The sequence below is a fragment of the Manis pentadactyla genome, chromosome 11 (genome assembly GCF_030020395.1).
Source record: "Manis pentadactyla isolate mManPen7 chromosome 11, mManPen7.hap1, whole genome shotgun sequence".
Taxonomy (NCBI): Eukaryota; Metazoa; Chordata; class Mammalia; order Pholidota; family Manidae; genus Manis; species Manis pentadactyla.
The window spans coordinates 111,791,683-111,813,881 of record NC_080029.1 but is presented as its reverse complement, the minus strand read 5'-3'; the positions used below and the strand labels follow the sequence as shown (position 1 = coordinate 111,813,881).

General features: G+C 37.9%; 1 protein-coding gene across 4 annotated transcripts in view; it reads right to left on the bottom strand.

The window, feature by feature from the left end:
- Positions 1-359: 359 nt before the first annotated feature.
- USP3 (ubiquitin specific peptidase 3) overlaps positions 360-22,199 on the bottom strand; it is a 92,042-nt gene continuing 70,202 nt past the window's right edge. For all 4 annotated transcript variants that reach the window (XM_036903102.2, XM_036903103.2, XM_057488875.1 and 1 more), the window contains 4 exons: positions 4,912-5,030; positions 3,592-3,705; positions 3,371-3,438; positions 360-1,150 (listed from right to left, as the gene is read on the bottom strand). In XM_036903102.2, coding sequence (XP_036758997.1) covers positions 985-1,150; positions 3,371-3,438; positions 3,592-3,705; positions 4,912-5,030 — 467 coding nt within the window. In that variant the 3' untranslated portion in view covers positions 360-984. The remainder of the gene's footprint in view (positions 1,151-3,370; positions 3,439-3,591; positions 3,706-4,911; positions 5,031-22,199) is intronic.

Sequence of the window (22,199 nt, the reverse complement as noted above, 5' to 3'; positions counted from 1 at the left end):
ACAACTCAACTTAAGAACAGCAACTCTACTTATTCAAAGTGAGAATATTTTCAACTTGCTCAGCTACCAGGATAAGCCAATGAGAGCTGTTAAAACCCAGAGTATCAAAGACTAACTTTCTTCTATAAAAACAGACCCCACGGTGTTACCTGAAGTGTAGGTGATGGTTGAAATCAACCCTGGAGGTGACGATCCCAGCCCCAACTGTAACATGTATACCATGGAGCCAAGTCACAGAATTTTTCAAAATGCTAAATGTATTTTATCTTATTTGGACTTTTCTGTACTCCTAACTCCTCTGGGAAAACACACTCAAATGAAAAATACCCCCAAATAAAAACGACAGTGTAATTCATGAATTTGCAGTATAGGTACAACTGAACCAACAAATTTATTTAGTGCTGATAGGCAGCAGCCTTGAGAGACACCAAGAGCAGCAATTACCTGGTCTACTTAACGGTGCCCTCAGTTAGCTTTTACAATCAAAAAGGGTGATTACTGAGCAGTCACTGAAGTGCTGTGGGCCACAGATACGTGCACACGTGATCCGTGATTTGGAGGCAGCCTGATCTCCGTGACAGCTGTGAAAGGCAGCGGGCAGTTATGTTGCTCTTCACAATCCGGAACACATCTTGCTTTCAGCACGTGAGAGGAACAAAGCATTGATGTAAATGTGCCTCAAAGTGGGAACTGAAAACATTAATATAAAAAAGTCAAACAGAACTAAGTTCTTCAAACTACATATAAAAACTGAATTATTACAACTAAAGCAGCAAATCAAAATATCTGCTGAGGTTTTCTGGTAGAACTAAAAAAAAAATTAGTTGGTGCCCATGTTCAGTAAGTCACTACCATTGACATAATAAAACTAAACCCAAAACAGGACATTGAAAAGTGCATAATGAAATTAAACCTTAGATCAAGTATTTATGGAAAATTGGAAATGTTTGTCCGGTATAGTTGACAAATGATTTAGAAGAGGTATTAGAGTTTATCCGATCCAGCTTTGGCCTGGCGTTCCACGTAAAAAAGGATGTAGGCCTTGGCCTTTACAACGGTGTCTTCATCAGTCAGTGTTACAGTACTGTCATTGAAATGGAACCAGCGACCTTCGTGAGTTGCATATGCTGTGTAATGTCCAGAACCAACCCTGTAAGGAAGATTCAGAAGATCAAAGGAAAAGACTACAGAAATCACAAAATGTCTCTGCAGCCATGTAATTTGTTAAATACACAATAAATTTTAATAAGTACTATAATTAAAGAATAAATCCTAGAGACTTGTGGTTTAAGATGATTGACCAAGCTCACATGTTTATCTTTCTCAAAACCCACTGAAATGACAAGGAATACACTGACAGTGGAAAACAAGGAAGAGTGCCACCGACCGACCAGGAATTGAGAATTTTCCAGAACACATAAAGTGGTATTCATTAGGCACCGGATTAGTGGAGAATCCAAACAGCTAAGGAACTCTCAACAAGCATAGGTCAAGGCCTATGGAAACATGGGAAACTGAGGACCAGATTTCCTGTAAGAGAGGAAAAACCTAAACTTAAGAACTTGAAAAGTAATATGCCTTCAGGGAAGAGCCTCCCCCCACTACTTTGGCCATCAAGGGCTTTTTCTCTGTCGGCATGACCTACCCACTCACCAGTGGAGCCCCACAGTCAGCCCTCCCAGGCAGGAGAAAAGCCTGCAGGTAGAACAGAGATGTTTATAACTGCTAGGAAAACCTTTACCATTTACCAGTAATGCTTAGTTCCATCCTTCATTTATTATTCTGAATAAACAACCAAAAATCCTCAAACTCTTAAAGGGAGAAAAAGCATGAAAGAGAAGTGCCAGGAAGAACAAGTAAAGCAGTTAACCACTGAGGAATTAAATGCAGGAAACAAAGGAAACTTTAAAAATTCTAATCAGTATGAATGGTTTCAAGAAAATACCACAACCATAAAATAAGAATAGGGTGTCATGAAAAGAAATTATCAGAAAAATGTGATTTCCACAATACTAAAATTTCAGAAAGGAGCTAATCTTCAATTTGGATACAGATGAAACCCAAATTGGTGACGTGAAAAAACAGGCCACTGTAGTTTTCAGAACCAAAGAGATAGTAATCATTAAAGAATAAAGTAAGTGCAAAATCTAGGAAGTTTACTATGCAGTAGTCCCCGCTCATCTGCACTTTTGTTTTCTGTAGTTTCAGTTACACAGGGTCAACTGTGGTCCAGAAGGATGATTCTCCTTCTGATGTGTTATCAGGTCTATGGTAGCCTAATGCTACGTCACAGTGCCTACGTCATTCGCCACGCTTCATCTCATGGGGCATTTTATTATCTCATGTCATCATAAGACGATGGGTGAATACAATGCAATAAGCTATTTGAGAGATCACATTCAATAGCTTCTACTATATTGTAAAAACTGGTCTATTTTATTATTGTTACTCTCATACTGTGCCTAATTTATGAATTAAACTTTACCATAGATATGTATGTATGGGTAGGATAAAACAGTATATGCAGGGTTCACTACTATCCATGGTTTCAGGCATCCCCTGGCATTCTTGGAATACATCCCTGTGGATAAGGGGGGACTATGGTACACTTAATAGGGTTCCAGAGGAGAGAACAGATGATGGGGTAGAACAAATAACATGTCTGTGAATTGAAAACACCAGACTAAGAGTGTCCCTATCAGGTACCAAGCAGGAATATATCCAAAGTAATTTTGTAAGTCCAAAGATAGAGGGTTCTACAACCTGCCTATAAAGAAATGAGAATCAGACTTGTAGCAGACTTGGCATTTATAATACTATAATTGGTGAAGGAATGGAGCAATGTCTACAAAGTTCTGAAGGAAAAGGATTTTCAACATGGATAGTGGTTGTCCAAGTTCAAAGGTAGAATAGCCATTCTCAAACAGACCAATATCAGAAGGTATATATCCCTAATACAAGCTTACAGGAGAAATATAATCAAGAATGTTATCCAACAAAATGAAAAATGAATCTTAGAAGATGACATGAAAGAACTTACTGCAAATAGTTTTCCATTTTTTCCCTGATTTAAGTATCAACTGGCAAAGGAAATATATGACTTTGGAATAAAGACTACTTTTTTTGTGGACAAACAGACCGGTTCTGAATAGTGGGCTCAAATGGACATTCTCCATTTTGCTTTAATATGCCTTCTCTTCTTGCATCACAACATCCTCTCAGGAATATTCTTTCACAGCAAGACTGAAGGAAAGCTCTACTTCACTCACTTCAATGTTAATCTGAGTCCATTTTTTAGAGAATTTAGGTGCAAAACTGCAGGTCTTCACTATGCTGTTCCCAACCGTGAGACGCCCGCTGACACACTTACCCTGAACCGTGGTGCACCACTACGGCAGCGAGATCGTACAGGCAGTTCTCTGGGCCGCTGTTCTCGGGCTACAGAACAAGGGAGAAGGCATTCCAGGACTGAGTCGGGAGCAGTGATCAGTGATGGAAGCGTCTTCTCTCTCAGTGACCTCCACCCTCTCTGCGCAGACTGAATGTTACAGCAGTGCCATCTTTTCACCACTCTAACAAAGGTCACCTTACCTCCAGTAAGTAGCATTTCATGTCTAGGCCTCTCAGTGGAAATTCTACATATGTATCAACTTTGTTTCTTAAATATGCTGTCCAGTGAAATCTTTTCAAATGTAAGCATAGCACCTGGATGAGAGAGAAGGACGAAGATTATAAAGAAACGCCAAATTTATTTTCAGTCAAAATGAACTACTTGGTAGAAATCTCTCTCAAATAATAATTTAGGTGGCCTTTCCATTTTTCTTTCGATCCTTGATAATGGTTTATCCATGCGTATCTTGTTATGACATTGTGATTTATAATATGTGTTTGGTCTTTGGCACAGATCTGGCACAGATCTCCTAAAACCCTTGGAATTGCCTATGTGATGAGAGCAATAAAGCTGACTTTTGTTATGCTGATGAGGTGACTTTTGGTTCTCACCTAAGGATAGGGGCTGGTTGCCTGGAGAACCAACCAAATGATTATAGAGTTGGAATTTACAGTTCCACCCCTGACTTCTGGGGAGGCAAAAGGAACTGCAAGCTAAGTGGTGCCAGTGATTTAAGGAGTTGTGCCTCTGTAATGGGGCCTCCATAAAAACCCAAAGGATGGGGTTTGGAGAGCTTCCAGGCTGAGAAACCAGAACGCCTCCACGTGCCACTGTGCCAGGTCCCAGAACTCCGTGAAGACAGCAGTTCCTTTGTTGGGACCTTGCCCCATACATCTTTTCATCTGGGTGTTGATTTGTATCCTTTAATATCCTTTGTAATAAATCAGTAACCCAGTGCACAAACATGTTTGCTGAGTTCTGGGAGCCATTCTAACAAATTAATGGAAATCAAGGATGGGGTTATGGAAACCTCTTGATTTATAGGCAATTGGTCAGAATTACAGGTAACAACCTGGCCTTGTGACTGGTGTCCAAAGTCCAAGGAGGGGAGACATGGGAATCTCCAATCTGTACTTTGTTAATCAGAAGTGTAAAGTAACAACCTGGGTGTGCAATTACCATCTGAGTGGAGGATGGTCTTGGACTGAGCCCTTAGCCTGTGGGACAGGATACTGTCTCTGGGTGCACAGTGTCAGAAGTGAGGTGAATTATTTAGGACACCCAGCTAGTGTCAGAGAATTGCTTTTTGGTGGTGTGGTGGAAATCCCCTCCCACACACACACGTTGGATTGTGTCATTAGGGCACATTTAATAATGCATTCTCAAAAGGATTTATTTAGCTTTTACTGAAAACCCTAGAGACCAATACAGTTCAGATCCTATACAAAATGTTAAAAATATTTGTCTTATCAAGCATTTTTCCTTTGAAATTGCATTATATTTTTAAATTCAACACTTACCTTGGGTAGTTTTTGAATCCAAAACTTTTTAGTGGATTTTTGTTTCTTTTTGCATTTGTGGCACATATATAACTCTGTCTCATCAAGTTCTTCTAAGTCAGTAAAACTGCGAAGACAATCTAAAACCAAATTTATTTTGGCAGCATTAAAACAGGATGCCTTTTATAGAGGTAGTAGATAGGAGAAAAAAGGACTGAACTTGCAGCTGACAAACTCAAGCTCCGATCTCAGCTTAATTAGCTGTATGGCCTTGGGAAAGTTAGCTTTTCTCAGTTATAAAATGTTGACCAAAATCCAATACCTACCTACTTTGAAGAACTGTTGTGAAGAAGAGAAAATAATGTGTGTAAAATGCCTGACATCATGTAATGATCAATTAATAACAGATGGTCTTCCTGTTGTTGGGTTTGCTATTAATGTAAGAATTAGTCTTCTAATATAGATGATTCAGATAAAAATGGATCTCTAATGAAATCAAGGTTCGAACAGCAATTTTTTCCCGATCTTATGTTACAGAAGACAAAGCTCCAAGTTCATTTAAAGTCAAATACAGATCAAACATTTGCAATAGTCATAACTTATTAAAAAAATTAACAGATTACAGGAGGCCACATTATTGACCTTCTAACTATATCTCCCTATGATTCCTTTCTTGCAGTCTCTCAATCCCCTGTACAAACCCCAGCTACACTTTGAAAGATTTAATTGTGTAATTGGTAAAGTGCAAATTCAGTCACCTGGTTTTGTATACAAAATTTTGTTGGAAAACAGAAGAGAGGCCCATTCGTTTATATACAGTTGACCTTTGAACAGCACAGGTCTGAACTGAAAGGACCCACTTACATGCATATTTTTTTCAATAAATATATCAGAAAATTTTTTGGAGATGTGCAACAATTTGAAAAAAAACATTATCTTTTCTCTAGCTTATGTTATTGTAAGAATACAACTCTATATAAAATATAGAATATACAAAATATGTGTTATCAACTAAGGCTTTTTGTTTATCAACTAAGGTCAACAGTAGGCTATTAGTTGTAAAGTTTTTGGGAAGTCAAAAGTAATGTGTGTATTTTTTACTGTATGGGGGGTTGGTGCCCCAACCTCTGTTTTGTTCAAGGGTCAACTGTATTGCTTGTGGCTGCTTTTACATTGCAACAGCTTTACATTACGTTATGTGCTTTAAAACCTAAAATATTTACTATCAGCCCTTTATAGAAAAAGTCTGCCAAATCCTGATATAGTCAGTAACATATTCAGAAGTCTATATAAAATGTATGAATTGTTCTGTAGAGAATATAGTATTCTTTTTAGAGAGTATTAATGCCTATGTACCCACTACTCAGATAAAGAAATGGATTTTCTTCAAAACTTAAGGCAACAGCGTTTATGTGAATGGCACCCTGTAGAGTTGTGCAGTGGGCGGCCTGTGCACAGGAACCTGTTCAGAGCTTCCTGTATGCCTCTCCCCAGTTACAAGCCCCTTTCCTCTCCCTAGAAGTAGACATTATCCTGATGATGTTAACAGTTTCTTTGCTTGTATCACAGACTACACACACACACACGCATGCATGCACGCACACATCTTTCTAAGTAGTAATGATTAGTTTGAAAAGTTGGGTAGCAAACATAAACCTAGTAGCCATGTTAAGGAAAAGGAATGTTGTTTCTCTACTCAGAATTTTCAGATCCTGGTCAGCCTTGGCTTCCATGAGACAGCATAAGAGCAAGCCCCTTCAGAAGTTAGTGGGGCAAGGCTAGCCAGACTGAGCTGTGGACCCGGTACTGCACAGGCCAGAATGGAGCAAGGGGCCCATGCATCCTTTTTTTAAAATTGAAGTATAACTGACATATAACACATTTCAGGTGTACAACATAATGCTTTAGTATCTGTATATATTGAAAAATGGTCACAATGTTATTAACATCCAGTACCATACATAGAACATTTTTTTCTTATGATGAGAACTTTTAAGATTTACTCAGCAACTTTTAAATATGCAGTACAGTTAGTCACCAGGCTGTACATTCCATGACTTATTTCTCACTGCAAGTTTCTGTCTTTTGACCCCTTTCATGCATTTTGCCCACTACATACCTCCTATATCTGGCCATCACCAATCTGTTCTATGAGCCTGTCTTGTTTTTTGTTTTAGATTCCACATATAAGATCAAATGGTATTTGTCTTTCTCTGTCGACTTACTTTACTTAATATAATGCGCTCTTATCCATGTTGTCACAAATGGCAAGATTTCATTATTTTTTATGGCTAAATAACGTTCCATATTGTGTGTATGTGTGTGTGTTGGGCAGTGGGGGCAGTTATATCACATTTTCTTTATCCATTCATCCACTGATGGATACCTAGGTTGTTTCCATATCGTAGATAATGTAAATAATGCTGCAATGAGCATGGAGTTGCATATGTCTCTTTGAGTTGGAATTTTCATTTTATTTGGATAAATAACCAGGAGGAATTGCTAGGTCACATGGTAACTTTACTCTTAACTTTTTGAAGAAGCTCCATCTTGTTTTACATAATGGCTGTACCAGTTTACATTTCCACTAACAGTGCACAGGAGTGCCCTCTCCTCCATCTCCTTGTCTTTTTGATAATAGCCATTCTAACAGGTGGGAGGTAATATATCATTGTGGTTTGGTTTTGCATTTCCCTGTTAACTAGTGATGTTTAGCGTTTTTCATGTGTCTTTGGGTCATCTGTATGTCATCTTTGGAGAAGTGTCTTTTCAAATCCCTTGCCCATTTTTTAATCAGATTGGGGTTTTTTTTGTTTTTGTTACTTGTTTTTGCTATTGAGTGTCTGAGTTTTTTATATATTTTGGATATTGGCCCCATTTCAAATATATGATTTGCAAATATTTTCTCCCATTTAGCAGGTTGCCTTTTCATTTTTTTTGATGGCTTCCTTTGCTGTGCTGAAGCTTTTTGGTTGATGTAGTCCCACTTGTTTATGCTTTCTTTTGTCACCTTTGCTTTTGGAAGCAGGTTCAAAATATCATTGCCAAGATCTATATCAAGGAGTTTACCACCATGTTTTCTTCTAGGTCTTTTATGAATTCAGGTCCAGTGTTCAAGTTCAACTATTCAATTCATTTGAATTAATTTGTGTATGGTGTAACATAGTGGTCTACCTTCATTCCTTTGCATGTGGCCATCCAGTTTTCCCAACACCACTTATTGAAGAGACTATCCTTTCCTCCATTTTATATTCTTGGTTTCTTTCTCTAACTGATCATATATGCATGGATTTATTTCTGGGCTCCCTATTCCATTGTATTGATCTATATGTCTATTTATGCCAGTACCATAGTCTTTTGATTACTACAGATTTGTAATATAGTGTTAAATCAGGAGGTGTGAAGCCTCCAGCTTTGTTTGTTCTTTCTCAAGATTGCTTGGCTCTTCAGGGTCTTTAGTTCCATACAAATTTTAGGATTGTTTGTTCTAGTTCTTTGAAAAATGCCATTAGAAGTTTGATAGGGATCACACTGACTCTATACATTGCATCGGGTTGTATGGACATTTTAATATTAATTCTTCCAATCTCTAAGCATGATATCTTTCCATTTGTGTCTTTAATTCCTTTCATTTATGTCTTACACTTTTTAATATGCAGGCCTTTCACCTTTATTTAAATTTATTCCTAGGTATCTTTTGTTTTTTGATGCAGTGGTAAAAGGGATTGTTGTGATTTCTCTTTCTGATAGTTATTAGTATATAGAAATGCAACAGATTTTTGTATATTGATTATGTGTCTTGCAACTTTACTGCATTCATTAATTCTAATAGTTTCTTGGTGGAGTCTTTAGGGTTTTCTGTATAATTATGTCATCTGCAAATAGTGGCAGTTTTACTTCTTCCTAATTTGGATGCCTTTTATTTTTTTGCCTAACTGCTCTGGCCAGGACTTCGAATACTATATTGAAGAGAAGTGGCAAGAGTGGACATCCTCCTCTTCTCCCTTATCTTAGAGGAAAAGCTTTCAGTTTTTCACCACTATGTATGATATTAACTCTGGGCTTGTCATATATGGCCTATATTATGTTGAGGTATGTTCCTTCTATACTGATTTTGCTGAGAGTTTTTATCATGAATGAATGTTGAATTTTGTCAAATGCTTTTTCTGTATCTTTTGTAATGATTATATGATTTTTTAATCCATTTGTTAATGCAATGCATCATATCAATTGATTCATGGGTGTTGGATCATCCTTGCATCCTGGGAATTAATCCCACTTGACATGGTGTATGATCCTTTTAATGTATTGTTGAATTCAGTTTGCTAATATTTTGTTGAGTATTTTTGCATCTATGTTCATCAGTGACACTGGCCTGTACTTTGCTTTTCTTGTGGTTTCCTTGTCTGTCTTTGATATCAGGGTAATGCTGGCCTTGTAAAATGAGTTAGGAAGTGTTGCCTTCTCTTCTATTTTTTGGAAGAGTTTGACAAGGATCAGTATTAATTCTTGTTTGAATGTTTGGTAGAATTTACCAGTGAAGCTGTCTTTTTCTGGACTTTAGTTCATTAGGATGTTTTTGAGGACCAATTCAATCTCCTTACTAGTTACTGGTCTGCTTATATTTTCTATTTCTTCATGATTTAGTCTTGGTAGGTTATACATTTCTAGGAACTTTTCTGTTTCTTGTAGCTCATCCAGTTTGTTGGCACACAGTTTTTCACAGTAGCCTCTTATCCTTTGTACCTCTATGATATCAGTTGTAACTTCTCCTCTTAAGTTCCTGATTTTGTTTGAGTCCTGTCTTTTTTCTTTGGTAAATAAGGCCTACCAATTTCGTTCATCTTTTCAAATACTCACCATTGTCTTTTTAGGCTCTATTCATTTATTTCTAGTCTGATCTTTATTTCCTTCCTCCTAATCTTTGGAGTTCATTTTTTTCTTTTTCTCGTTGCTTGAGCTGTAAAGCTAGGTTATTTGATATTTTTCTTGTTTCTCAAGGCACTGCTACGGGCATCCCTCTTAGAACTGCTTTTGTGTATACCATAACTTTCAGTATGTTGCATTTCCATTTTCATTTGTCTCAAGGTATTTTTTTATTTCTTCGTTGACCCATTGGTTCAGTGGCATGTTGTTTAATCTACACATATTTGTGAATATTCCAGTTTTCTTTTTGTAGTTGATTTCTAGTTTCATACCATTGTAGTCAAAAGAAGCTTGATATGCAAGCTGAAAAGCTTCTGTACAGCAAAGGACACCATCAATAGATCAAAAAGACATGCTACAGTATGGGAGAATATATTCATAAATGACAGATCCAAAAAAGGGTTGACATCAAAACTATAAAAGAGCTCATGCACCTCAATAAACAAAAAGCATATAAGCCAATTAAAAAATGGGCAGAGCTGAACAGACACTTCTCGAAAAAAGAAATTCAGATGGCCAACAGGCACATGAAAAGATGCTCCACATCAATCATCAGAGAAATGCAAATTAAAACCACAATGAGGTATCACCTCACACCAGTAAGGATGGCTACCATCCAAAAGACAAACAACAACAAATGTTGGTGAGGCTGTGGAGAAAGGGGAACCCTCCTACACTGCTGGTGGGAATGTAAATTAGTTCAACCATTGTGGAAAGCAGTATGGAGGTTCCTCAAAAAGCTCAAAATAGAAATACCATTTGACCCAGGAATTCCACTCCTAGGAATTTACCCTAAGAATGCAGCAGCCCACTTTGAAAAAGACATATGCACCCCTATGTTTATCGCAGCACTATTTACAATAGCCAAGAAATGGAAGCAACCTAAGTGTCCATCAGTAGGTGAATGGATAAAGAAGATGTGGTACATATACACAATGGAATATTATTCAGCCATAAGAAGAAAACAAATCCTACCATTTGCAACAACATGGATAGAGGTAGAGGGTATTATGCTCACTGAAATAAGCCAGGCAGAAAAAGACAAGTATCAAATGATTTCACTCATCTGTGGAGTATAAGACCAAAGCAAAAACTGAAGGAACAAAACAGCAGCAGACTCACAGAACCCAAGAATGGACTAACAGGTACCAAAGGGAAAGGGACTGGGGAGGATGGGTGGGAAGGGAGGGATAAGGCGGGGAAGGGGCATTATGATTAGCATACATAATGTTGGGGGGGCACGGGGAAGGGAGTACAACACAGAGAAGACAAGTAGTGATTCTATAGCATCTTACTAAACTGATGGACAGCGACTGTAATGGGGTAGGTACGTGGTGGGGACTTGATAATGGGGGGGGAGTCTAGTAACAATAATGTTGCTCATGTAATTGTACATTAATGACACCAAAATTAAAAACTAAAAAAAGAGGCTTGATATGATTAGATATATTTATTAAGACATGTTTTTTGATCTAATATATCTCTGTCCTGAAAAATATTCCATGTGTACTTCAGAAGAATGCATATTCTGTTGCTTTTGAATGGAATATTCTGTATATATGTTAAGTCCATCTGGCCTAATATATTGTTGAAGGCTGATATTTCCTTATTGATTTTCTGTCTGGATGATCTAACCATTGATGAAAGTGGGGGTATTACAGTCTCCTACTACTATTGTATTACTGTCTATTTCTCCCTTTAGATCTGCTGATATTTGCCTTACACATGTAGATGTCACTGTATTGGGTGCTTATTTACATATAGTATATCATGTTGTTGGACTGACCTCCTTATTATGTAATGCCCTTCTTTGTCTCTCATTACAATCTTTAAGTCTGTTTTGTGTGATAATATTATAGCTACCCACCTTTCTTTTGGCTTCCATTTGCATGGAATATCTTTTTCCTTCTCTTCACCTTCAGTCTGTGTGTATCCTTACATCTGAAGTGATCTGTTGTAGGCAGCCTATAGATGGGTCTTGTTTTTTATCCACTCAGCCACTCTGTGTCCTTTGATTAAGTCCATTTACACTTAAAGTAATTATTGATAGGTATGTAGTTACTGCCATTTTGTTCATTGTTTTCTGGCTGTTTTGTAGTTCTCTGTTCCTTTCTTCTCTTACTCTGTTGTGAATTTGATAACTTTGTTTAGTGGTATGCTTAGATTCCTTTTTATGACCTATCATAGATTTTTGCTTTGTGGTTATCATGAGGCTTACAACTTATAACAACTTATAATGATCTTTTAAGTTGACAACAATTTAAGTTTGAACACATTTTAAAGTTCTTTATTTTTACTCACTCCCATCCCATTCTTTTGTACTTGATGTCACATTTTACATTTTTTTTTGGTATCATTAATCTACAATTACATGAGCAACATTATGTTTACTAGACCCCCCCTATCACCAAGCCCCCACGCCAAACAAACCCCATTACAGTCACTGTCCATCAGCGTAGTAAGATGCTGTAGAATTACTACTTGTCTTCTGAGTTGCACAGCCCTCCCTGTGCCCCCCCGCCATGCATTATGTCTGCTAATAGTAATGCCCCCTTTCTTTTTTCCCCCTCTTATCCCTCCCTTCCCACCCATCCTCCCCAGTCCCTTTCCCTTTGGTAACTGTTAGTCCATTCTTGGGTTCTGTGAGTCTGCTGCTGTTTTGTTCCTTCAGTTTTTGCTTTGGTCTTATACTCCACAGATGAGTGAAATCATTTGGTACTTGTCTTTCTCTGCCTGGCTTATTTCACTGATCATAATACCCTCTAGCTCCATCCATGTTGTTGCAAATGGTAGGATTTGTTTTCTTCTTATGGCTGAATAATATTCCATTTGTTGTTGTTTGTCTTTTGGATGGTGGCGATCCTAACTGGTGTGAGGTGATATCTCATTGTGGTTTTAATTTGCATTTCTCTGATGATTAGTGATGTGGAGCATCTTTTCATGTGTCTGTTGGCCATCTGAATTTCTTCTTTGGAGAACTGTCCGTTCAGCTCCTCTGTCCATTTTTTAATTGGCTTATATGCTTTTTGTTTGTTGAGGTGCATGAGCTCTTTATATATTTTGGATGTCAACCCTTTATTGGATCTGTCATTTATGAATATATTCTCCCATACTGTAGGATGTCTTTTTGTTCTACTGGTGGTGTCCTTTGCTGTACAGAAGCTTTTCAGCTTGATATAGTCCCACTTGTTCATTTTTGCTTTTGTTTCCCTTGCCCGGGGAGATCTGTTCATGAAGAGGTCGCTCATGTTTATGTCCAAGAGATTTTTGCCTATGTTTTTTTTCTAAGAGTTTTATGGTTTCACGACTTACATTCAGGTCTTTGATCCACTTCGAATTTACTTTTGTGTATGGGGTTAGACAGTGATCCAGTTTCATTCTCTTGCATGTAGCTGTCCAGTTTTGCCGACACCAGCTGTTGAAGAGACTGTCATTTCCATTGTATATCCATGGCTCCTTTATCGTATATTAATTGACCACTTATGTTTTGGTTAATATCTGGACTCTATTCTGTTCCACTGGTCTGTGGGTCTGTCCTTGTGCCGGTACCATATTGTCTTGATTACTGTGGCTTTGTAGTAGAGCTGGAAGTTGGGAAGCGAGATCCCCCCACCAACTTTATTCTTCCTTCTCAGGATTGCTTTGGCTCCTTGAGGTCTTTGGTGGTTCAATAGGAATTTTAGAACTATTTGTTCCAGTTCATTGAAGAATGCTGTTGGGATTTTGATAGGGATTGCATTGAATATGTAGATTGCTTTAGGCAGGATGGCCATTTTGACAATATTGATTTTTCCTAGCCAAGAGCATGGGATGAGTTTCCATTTGTTAGTGTCCTCTTTCATTTCTCTTAAGAGTGTCTTGTAGTTTTCAGGGTATAGGTCTTTCACTTCCTTGGTTAGGTTTATTCCTAGATATTTTATTCTTTTTGATGCAATTGTGAATGGAATTGTTCTCCTGGTTTCTCTTTCTGCTAGTTCATCGTTAGTGTATAGGAAAGCAATAGATATCTTATTTAGATATTATTGATTTTGTATCCTACAACTTTGCTGAATTCAGATATTAGTTCTAGTAGTTTTGGAGTGGAGTCTTTAGGGTTTTTTATGTACAATGTCATGTCATCTGCAAATAGTGACAGTTTGACTTCTTCTTTACCAATCTGGATGCTTTGTATTTCTTTGTTTTGTCTGATTGCCATGCCCAGGACCTCCAGTACTATGTTGAATAGCAGTTGGGAGAGTGGGCATCCCTGTCTTGCTCCCTATCTTAGAGGAAAAACTTTCAGCTTCTTGCTGTTAAGTATGATGTTGGTTGTGGGTTTGTCATATATGACCTTTATTTTGTTTAGGTACTTGCCCTCTATACCCATTTTGTTGAGAGTTTTTATCATGAATGGATGCTGAATTTTGTCGAATGCTTTTTCAGCGTCTATGGAGATGATCATATGGCTTTTGTCCTTCTTTTTGTTGATGTGGTGGATGATGTTGATGGATTTTCGGATGTTGTACCATCCTTGCATCCCTGAGATGAATCCCACTTGGTCATGGTGTATGATCCTCTTGATGTGTTTTTGAATTTGGTTTGCTAATATTTTGTTGAGTATTTTTTGCATCTATGTTCATCAGGGATATTGATCTATAATTTTCTTTTTCTGTGGGGTCTTTGCCTGGTTTTGGTAATGTTTTATATCTTTTTGTATTGCATATCCCTTAACTAATAATTGGAGTAATAGTTATTTTTACTACTTTTTTCTTTTAACCTTCATACTTGTTTTATAAGTGATTAATCCACTACCTTTACTACATATTTACCTTTCCCAGTAAGATTTATCTTTCATATGTTTTCTTGTTACTAATTAATACCCTTTCTTTTCATCTGAAGGAAGTATGTTTAACATTTTTTGGGAGGGCAGTTTAGTGGTGATGAACCAAAATCTTTTAGCTTTTGTTTCCCTGGAAAGCTCTTTATCTTTCCTTCAGTTCTAAATAACTTTTCCGGGTAGAGTATTTTTGGCTGGAAGATTTTTCTCTCAGCACTTTAAATATATAATGCTATTCCCTAGAGATAAGTAATTTACCTATAGAGAGAGTGCAAAATAATGGTCACAAAAGTGCTCACTGTTTCTGCAAAGTTTCTGTTGAAAAATCTGCTGAACAGTCTTATGGGGGTTCCCTTGTACATAATAAGTGGTTTTTCTCTTGCTGCTTTTTAAGTTTCCTTATCTTTTTTTTAAACATTTTTATTATAATGTGTCTTGGTATGGGTCTCTCTGGGCTCTTCTTATTTGGAAGTCTCTGGGCTTTCTGGCCCTGGATATGTTTCCTTTCCCAAGTTAGAAAATTTTTGAGTCATTACTTCTTCAAGTAAATTTTCTGACCCTTTCTCTGTCTTCTTCTATGATCCCTATAATGTGGATGTTAGTGTCTTCGATGTTCTTTTACTCCCTTAAGCGATTTTCACTTTTTATTTCTCTTTCTTTCCCTCTCTCTCACTGGGTGAGTTCCACTGTCCTGTCTTTGAATTCACTGATCCTTTCTTCTGCTTCATCTGATCTGCTCTTGAACCTCTCAAGTGTATTTTTTCATTTCAGTGACTGTATTCTTCAACTTTGTGACTTCTGTTTAGTACTCTTTTATGTTTTCTGTCTCTTTGTTGAAGTTCTCACTGTGTTCATCCATTATTCTCCCTGTATCAGTGAGCACCTTTGTGACAATTATGTTGCACTCTCTATAGGTAAATTACTTATCGCCATTTCATTTTCTTTTTCCTGAGGTTTTATCTTCTTTTGTTTGGACCCATTCCTTTGTTTCTTCGTTTTGCTTGACAGTCTGTTGGTTTCTGTGCATTAGATGAAAGAGCCACCTCTCCTCATGTTGATGGAGTGGCCTCCCCATGTAAGAAATGAAACTTACCATTCAACCCTGACCTAGCTTTTGGTTGTCTCTTAAGCTTTGTGATTGTCCAAGCACCCTATTTTATTTTTAATAGCTCCCATTAGCTAAGGGTATATCAAGACTTGTCAGTGTGCCAAAGGCAAGGATCTTAGTCCACACCTAGATTCAGGCTGACAGAAAGCCAAATCTTCAGAAGCTTTTAAAGTATGCAAATATACACGGTCCTGCAGGACCACAAGCATAATCCCTGCTGGCCACTAGAGCCAGGCAACCTGGACGTGTCTCCTGGGTGACAATCAAAAGATTACCTAGGCTCCAGATGACTGTATAAGCTCCTCTCTGGGAGATATTGGTTCATTGTAGCAAGGAAGAGCATGAAGATCATGTCCTCCAGCCTGTGTTCCCTGAGAGTACCTCCACAGGCCCCCAGAGAGTGGCAAACCAGAAGCCTGCCCTTTTGGACAAAGCTCCTCCAGGACAAGCAAATAAGCCATCTTCCATCTGTGCACTGTCCTGGGGGTGGTGATCTGGCTATTTCTGTCTCTCTGATTGCCACAATCCCATGAGACCAAGGAACATAAGCTCTCCTGGTCTCCAAAGCCAGGCAACAACCTGACATATGAAAAAGCTCCTCCCTAGGAGATACTGGCATTCTGGACCACAGTAGAGGGAGAACGCAAAGATGCTGCCCTCCAGCCTCCATCCCGGGAGAATATCCCAGCAGGCCCTGTCCCTCACGTCAACACGTAATTGGAAAATGAGTCTCTTTCACATAAAGTCTGTGCATTTTTCAAAGTTACTTCTGCACTGGGCCCTAAGGTGAATCCATATGAGAGCCCTTTTTAAGAACAGTTTTTCTGTTTGCTGCAGCTTTGTGGGTCCTGTGGACACAAGCCCTGCTGGTGATCCAAGATAGACATTTTGGGGGCTCATCTCTTGGGTACAGGTCTTAAAAGTTGGTGTGGCCAATGTGGGTTCAAACCCTTAGCTCCTCAGGGAGAAGCTCTGGGTTTTGAGTTCCCTCCCAATTGTGGATCACCATGCTGGGAATGGGGTGTATGGCATAATTATGTCTCAGCCTCTCCTATCTGCTTGGATGTGGTTTCCTTCTTGCTTACCCAATGTGTAGGATTTTTTGGGTTTTCTTCAGAGGAAACTGTTCCTCTGAAGAAATATATATAGCTGTAGATTCAGGGTGTCCCTCACAAGAAGTGAACTCAGTATTTTCCTGTGTTGTCATCTTGTACTGCACCCCCTGTGCATTCTTAAATATGCCTTTGCTTCCTGATCCCAATACCTGGAATATACATGCTACCTATTTCCCTCAACTCAGTTCTCATTTTTCTTTTATCAGCTTTTCCCAGTCTCCTAAGTGACCCTTCTTTCTTCAACTCTGTCCTAACAGATTTTAACAAATTAACATTGTAACTTGCTATTTCACATCAAGGATGGTTCCTAGGAAAGGGTATACTGTCTTGACCTTACATATTTCCTGAAGTAGGCCTTAAACACTAAAACCAAACTTGCTAACTTGTATTGATGCTGTCCTCAGGGGCCTCCCAAGTTCAACACGTCCAGCTACAAAGAGCACTGACTATAACACAGACTGGCTGGCACTGTGAATCCCTTTAGACTAATCACTATGGTACTTCTAAACTCTGAAGTTGAAATCATGGGAGTTTCAACAGCATGTATTTGTTGCATCATGTGAAAGCTGTGGCCTTAGGGCTGGAGGAGGGGGCATTTAAAAATAGAAAAGAAAAACAGAATTTTCCACATATAAGCACTCAAACTAGGAAAAGAAGGCAACTTCTTCAACAGAGAAAGGCCATGTAAGAAAAACCCAAAGTGACCATCGTACTCAATGCTGAAAGACTGGACTCTTCTCCCCTCACATTAGGTACAAGGCAAGGATGCCTGCTTTTGTCATTTCTATTCAATACATTATTGGGAGTTTTAGCAGCAATTAAGCAAGCAGAAGAAACAAAAGTCATCTAAATTGAAAAGGAAAAAGTAAAATTATCTCTGCTTTCAGATGACATGATCGTATATGTAGAAAACTGTAAAGATTTTTTTTAACTACTAGAACAATAAACAAACATGGCAAAAGTCGCAAGATATAAAATCAACATACAAAACCCAGGTGTTTCTCTACATTAATGAACAATCCAAAAAGGAAACTAAGATAATTCCATTTACAATAATGCTAAAAAGAATAAAGTACTTTGGACATTTAACCAAGGAGACAAAAGACTTGTACATGGAGAACTACAAAATATTGCCAAAAGAAATTTATAAAGACATAAATGGAAGACATCCCATGGATTGGGAGACTAGTATTGTTAACATGACACTGGCACCCATAACAAGCCACAATTCATCCCTATCAAAATCTCAATGGCAATTTTTGTAGAAATAGAAAGCCCATTCTAAAATTCATACAGAATCTCAATCCTGAAAATAATCCTTAATAGCCAAACCAATCCTGAAAAAGAACCAAGTTGCAGGACTCACACTTTTCTGATTTTAAAACTTAATACACAGCTAAAGTAATCAAAACAGTGTTGTACTGGCATAAAGACAGACATATAGGTCAGTGGAACAGACTAGAGAACCCAGAAATAAACCCTCAAATATATGGTCAATCAATTTTTGACAAGAGCAACAGGACCATTTGATGGATAAAGAAAAGTCTTTTCAATAACTGGTGTTGTGAAAACTGACTATCTACATACAAAAGAAAAGTGGAATCCTTACCTAATACAATATACAAAAAGTAACTCAAGATGAATCGAAGACAATGCATAAAACACTCAAAAGAAAACAGAGGAAAAGCTTCATGCCATTGGATTTGGCAATGATTTCTTTGACACCAAAAGCACAGGAAACAAAGGAAAAATTAGATAAACTGGACTTCATAAAAATTAAAAACTATTACCAAAAGACACTAGAGAGTGAAAGACAACCCACAAAATGGAAGAAAAGTATTTGCAAATCATGTCTCTGATAAGGGTTTAATTACCCACAGTATATAAAAAACTCCTTTAACTCAACAACAAAAAACCTCCTGATTCAAAAATGGGCCAAGGACTTCTAAAGACATTCTTCAGAGAAGATACACTAAAAGCCAATCAGCACATAAAAATATACGTAATTAGGAAAATGCAAATCAAAACCACAATGAGATACCACTTCACACTCATTATGATGGCTATTATAAAAAGATACTACTAACAACAAACAAAAGGAAAATAACAAGTGTTACCTAGAATGTGGAGAAGTTAAAACCCTCAGCAATGCTCGTAAGAAAGTAAAATAGCACAACCACTGTGGAAAACAGTTTGGCAGTTCCGCAAAAAGTTAAACAGAATACCACGTGAATTAGCAATTTCACTCCTGTGTATATACCAAAAGAACTGAGAGCAGGGACTCAGATATTGTATACTTATGTTCATAGCAGCATTATTCACAATAGGCAAAACGTAGAAGCAACCTAAGTGTCCATCAATAGATTAATGAGGTAAACAAAATGTGTATATATACAACAGAATATTCAGCCTTAAAAAGGCAGGCAATTCTGGTACATGCCACAACATGGATGAACCTTGAAAACGTGCTAAGTGAATAAGCCAGTTACAAAAGGATATAGTATGATTACACTGATATATGAAGAACCTACAATAGACAGAAGGTAGAATAGCGGTTACTAGAGCTAGGAAGAGGGGGAGTGGGAGGGCTTTTTTTAACTGATAGTTTCTATTCTGGATAAAATTCTAGAAATAGTAGTGATGGTTACATAATATTGTGAATTTACTGAATGCTGAACTATACATGTAAAAATTAACATAATAAATTTTATGGGTACTTTGCTAGCATGAATTTTTTTTTTAGTAAGTGAAAATCAGTATCTGCTTGAAACTTTTCCAAGGCCAAGGAAAAGTGATTCCAAGATGCTCTCTCAGCCTCTCCATGCCATGAACCAGGTGGCTGTAAGATTCACCAGCAAGAGGTATTATAAGTCTCCTTTGGTAATTATTCAGAACCTCAAATTCCAGGAATTTGATATACTTAGAAGTATTGAGATTATCAAAAGAAAGAATATATCAACATTTCACACCAACTCATTTGCAGCTTTGAGACTAAACTGTAAACTGCATAAATTAGACTGTTCTCTGGTTTCTCCTCCTTGCCACGACACTGGGGGTGCCATGCTGGCAGCCCTCCCTCCAGGTGGAGGCTTTGCCCACTTTCCATAGCAAGTCTCAGAGCCACAGTTCCTGGCCCTGAATCACCCTGCTCTTTTTGGAAAACGAAGTCCTCCTCCCTCTCAGCAACCTTCCAGTCCTCATCTCTCCAAGACAAGGGCCTTCCCCCAGCATCTTCGTTTTTTCCAACATTTTTTCCTTTGTACTTTTCTTCCTCCCTGCCTTTTTGAGAGGTTTAAATTTGCAGGGTCACCACCAAGTGGTCCCACAGCCAATTTATGCAGAGTTGACTCCTTTCCGTGTGAGGCCATGTGGTAAACCAAAATGGAATAGAAGGCACCCCCCTAGATGATTCACAAACAGGCAATACAAGCTGAGCCTGGTTTTTCACTCAGTTTAAGAAATGGTGGCCCCAACTGCCTCTCAGAGCCCTCTTTGTGTTCTCACAACTCTCTCTGCTGTTGCCACAGACTCAAGAGCCCCACACTTTCTGCTGCACCCCAGACAATGAGGCAGTTCCATTGTCACAGCTGCGTCAGGTCAGAAGACTGGTGTGCCCATGGCCAGCTTCTAGGGAGTTTTAATAAAGAAGCAACATTATAAACCTTAGTTGAATTCATAAAGAACTACCCCACTACTAGTCATCTCCATATGGGTTTTAAAAAGCAAATTCTTTAGCTCTCCTGAAAAACCTAATGTCTATTTGTAATGGCTTCTATGGGTTATAAGAAATAACCGACAACCATCCTAAAGTCCAACTGCTATCTTTTTATTGAAGCATAATTGATATACAATATTGGTTTCAGTTGTACAAATTAGTGACTTGACAGTTATCTACATTAAATGTTCATCCCAATAAGTGTAGTTACCATCTCTCAACATACAGAGATACTACAATATTATTGACTATATTCCCTGTTATACTTTCATCTCTAAGACTAATTTATATGGGAATTTTGTGTCTCTTTATCTCCTTCACTTATTTCAATCAACCCCCACAGCACCCTTCCCCATGGCAACCACCAGTCTTTCCTCTGTGTCTGTGTGTTTACTTCACTTCATTTTTTAAAAAATTCCACATGTAAGTTAAAAATCATATACTATTTGTCTTTCTCTGCCTGGCTTATTTCACTTAGTGTAATAATACCCTCTAGGTCCATCCATGTTGTTGCAAATAGCAAGATTTCAGTCTTTTTATGGCTGAATTATATTCCATTGTGTGTGTGTGTGTGTGCACACACATTTTCTTTAATCATTCACCTATCAATGGGCACTTAGATTGCTTCCCTATCTTGGGTAATGTAAATAATGTGGCAATAAACGTAGGAGTGCATATATCCTTCAAATCAGTGATTTTGTTTTCTTCAGGTAAATTCCCAGAAGTGTAATTACTAGGTCATACAGTATTTCTATTTTGAGTTTTTTGAGCAACCTCCATACTGCTTTCTACAGAGACTCCACCTATTTACATTCCCACCAACAGAATAGGAGTGTTCTCTTTTCTCCAAATCCTCACCAACACTTGTTATTTCTTATCTTTTGGATTGTGGCCATTCTGACTGGTGTGCGGATGTCTCACTGTGCTTTTGATTTGCATTTCCCTGATGTATACTGACGCAGACCATCTTTTCATGAGCCTGTTGGCCACCTATATGTCTTCTTTGGTAAAATATCTATTCAGGTCCTCCACCCATATTTTAATTGGGTTCTGGTGTTGAGTTGTATGAGTTGTTTATATATTTTGGATATTAGCCCCTTATTAGATATATCATTTGCAAATATATTCTCCTATACTGTAGGTTGCCTTTTCATTTTGTTGATGGTTTAATGTGTGGAAGTTTTTCTGTTTGATGTAGTCCCACTTGTTTATTTTTTTGTTCTTTTGTTTCCCTTGCCTGGGAGATGTATCCAGAAAAATGAATTACTCATATTGATGTTCAAAAGTTTACTACCTATGTTTTCTTCCAGGAGTTTTATGGTTTCAGGTCTTACATTTAGGCTTTAATCCATTTTGGGTCTACTGTTGTATATGGTGGAAGACTGATCCAGTTTCTTTCTTTTGCATGTAGCTGTCCAGTTTTCCCAGCACCATTTGTTGAAGAGACTGTATTTTTGCTCCTTTGTCAATATACTAATTGGCCATATAAGCATGGGTTTATTTCTAGGCTCTCTATTCTGTTCCACTGATCTATGGATCTATTCTCATGCCAGTACCATACTGTTTTAATCACTGTAGCTTTGTAGTTTAGCTTGACATCAGGGAGCATAACCCCTAGCTTTACCCTTT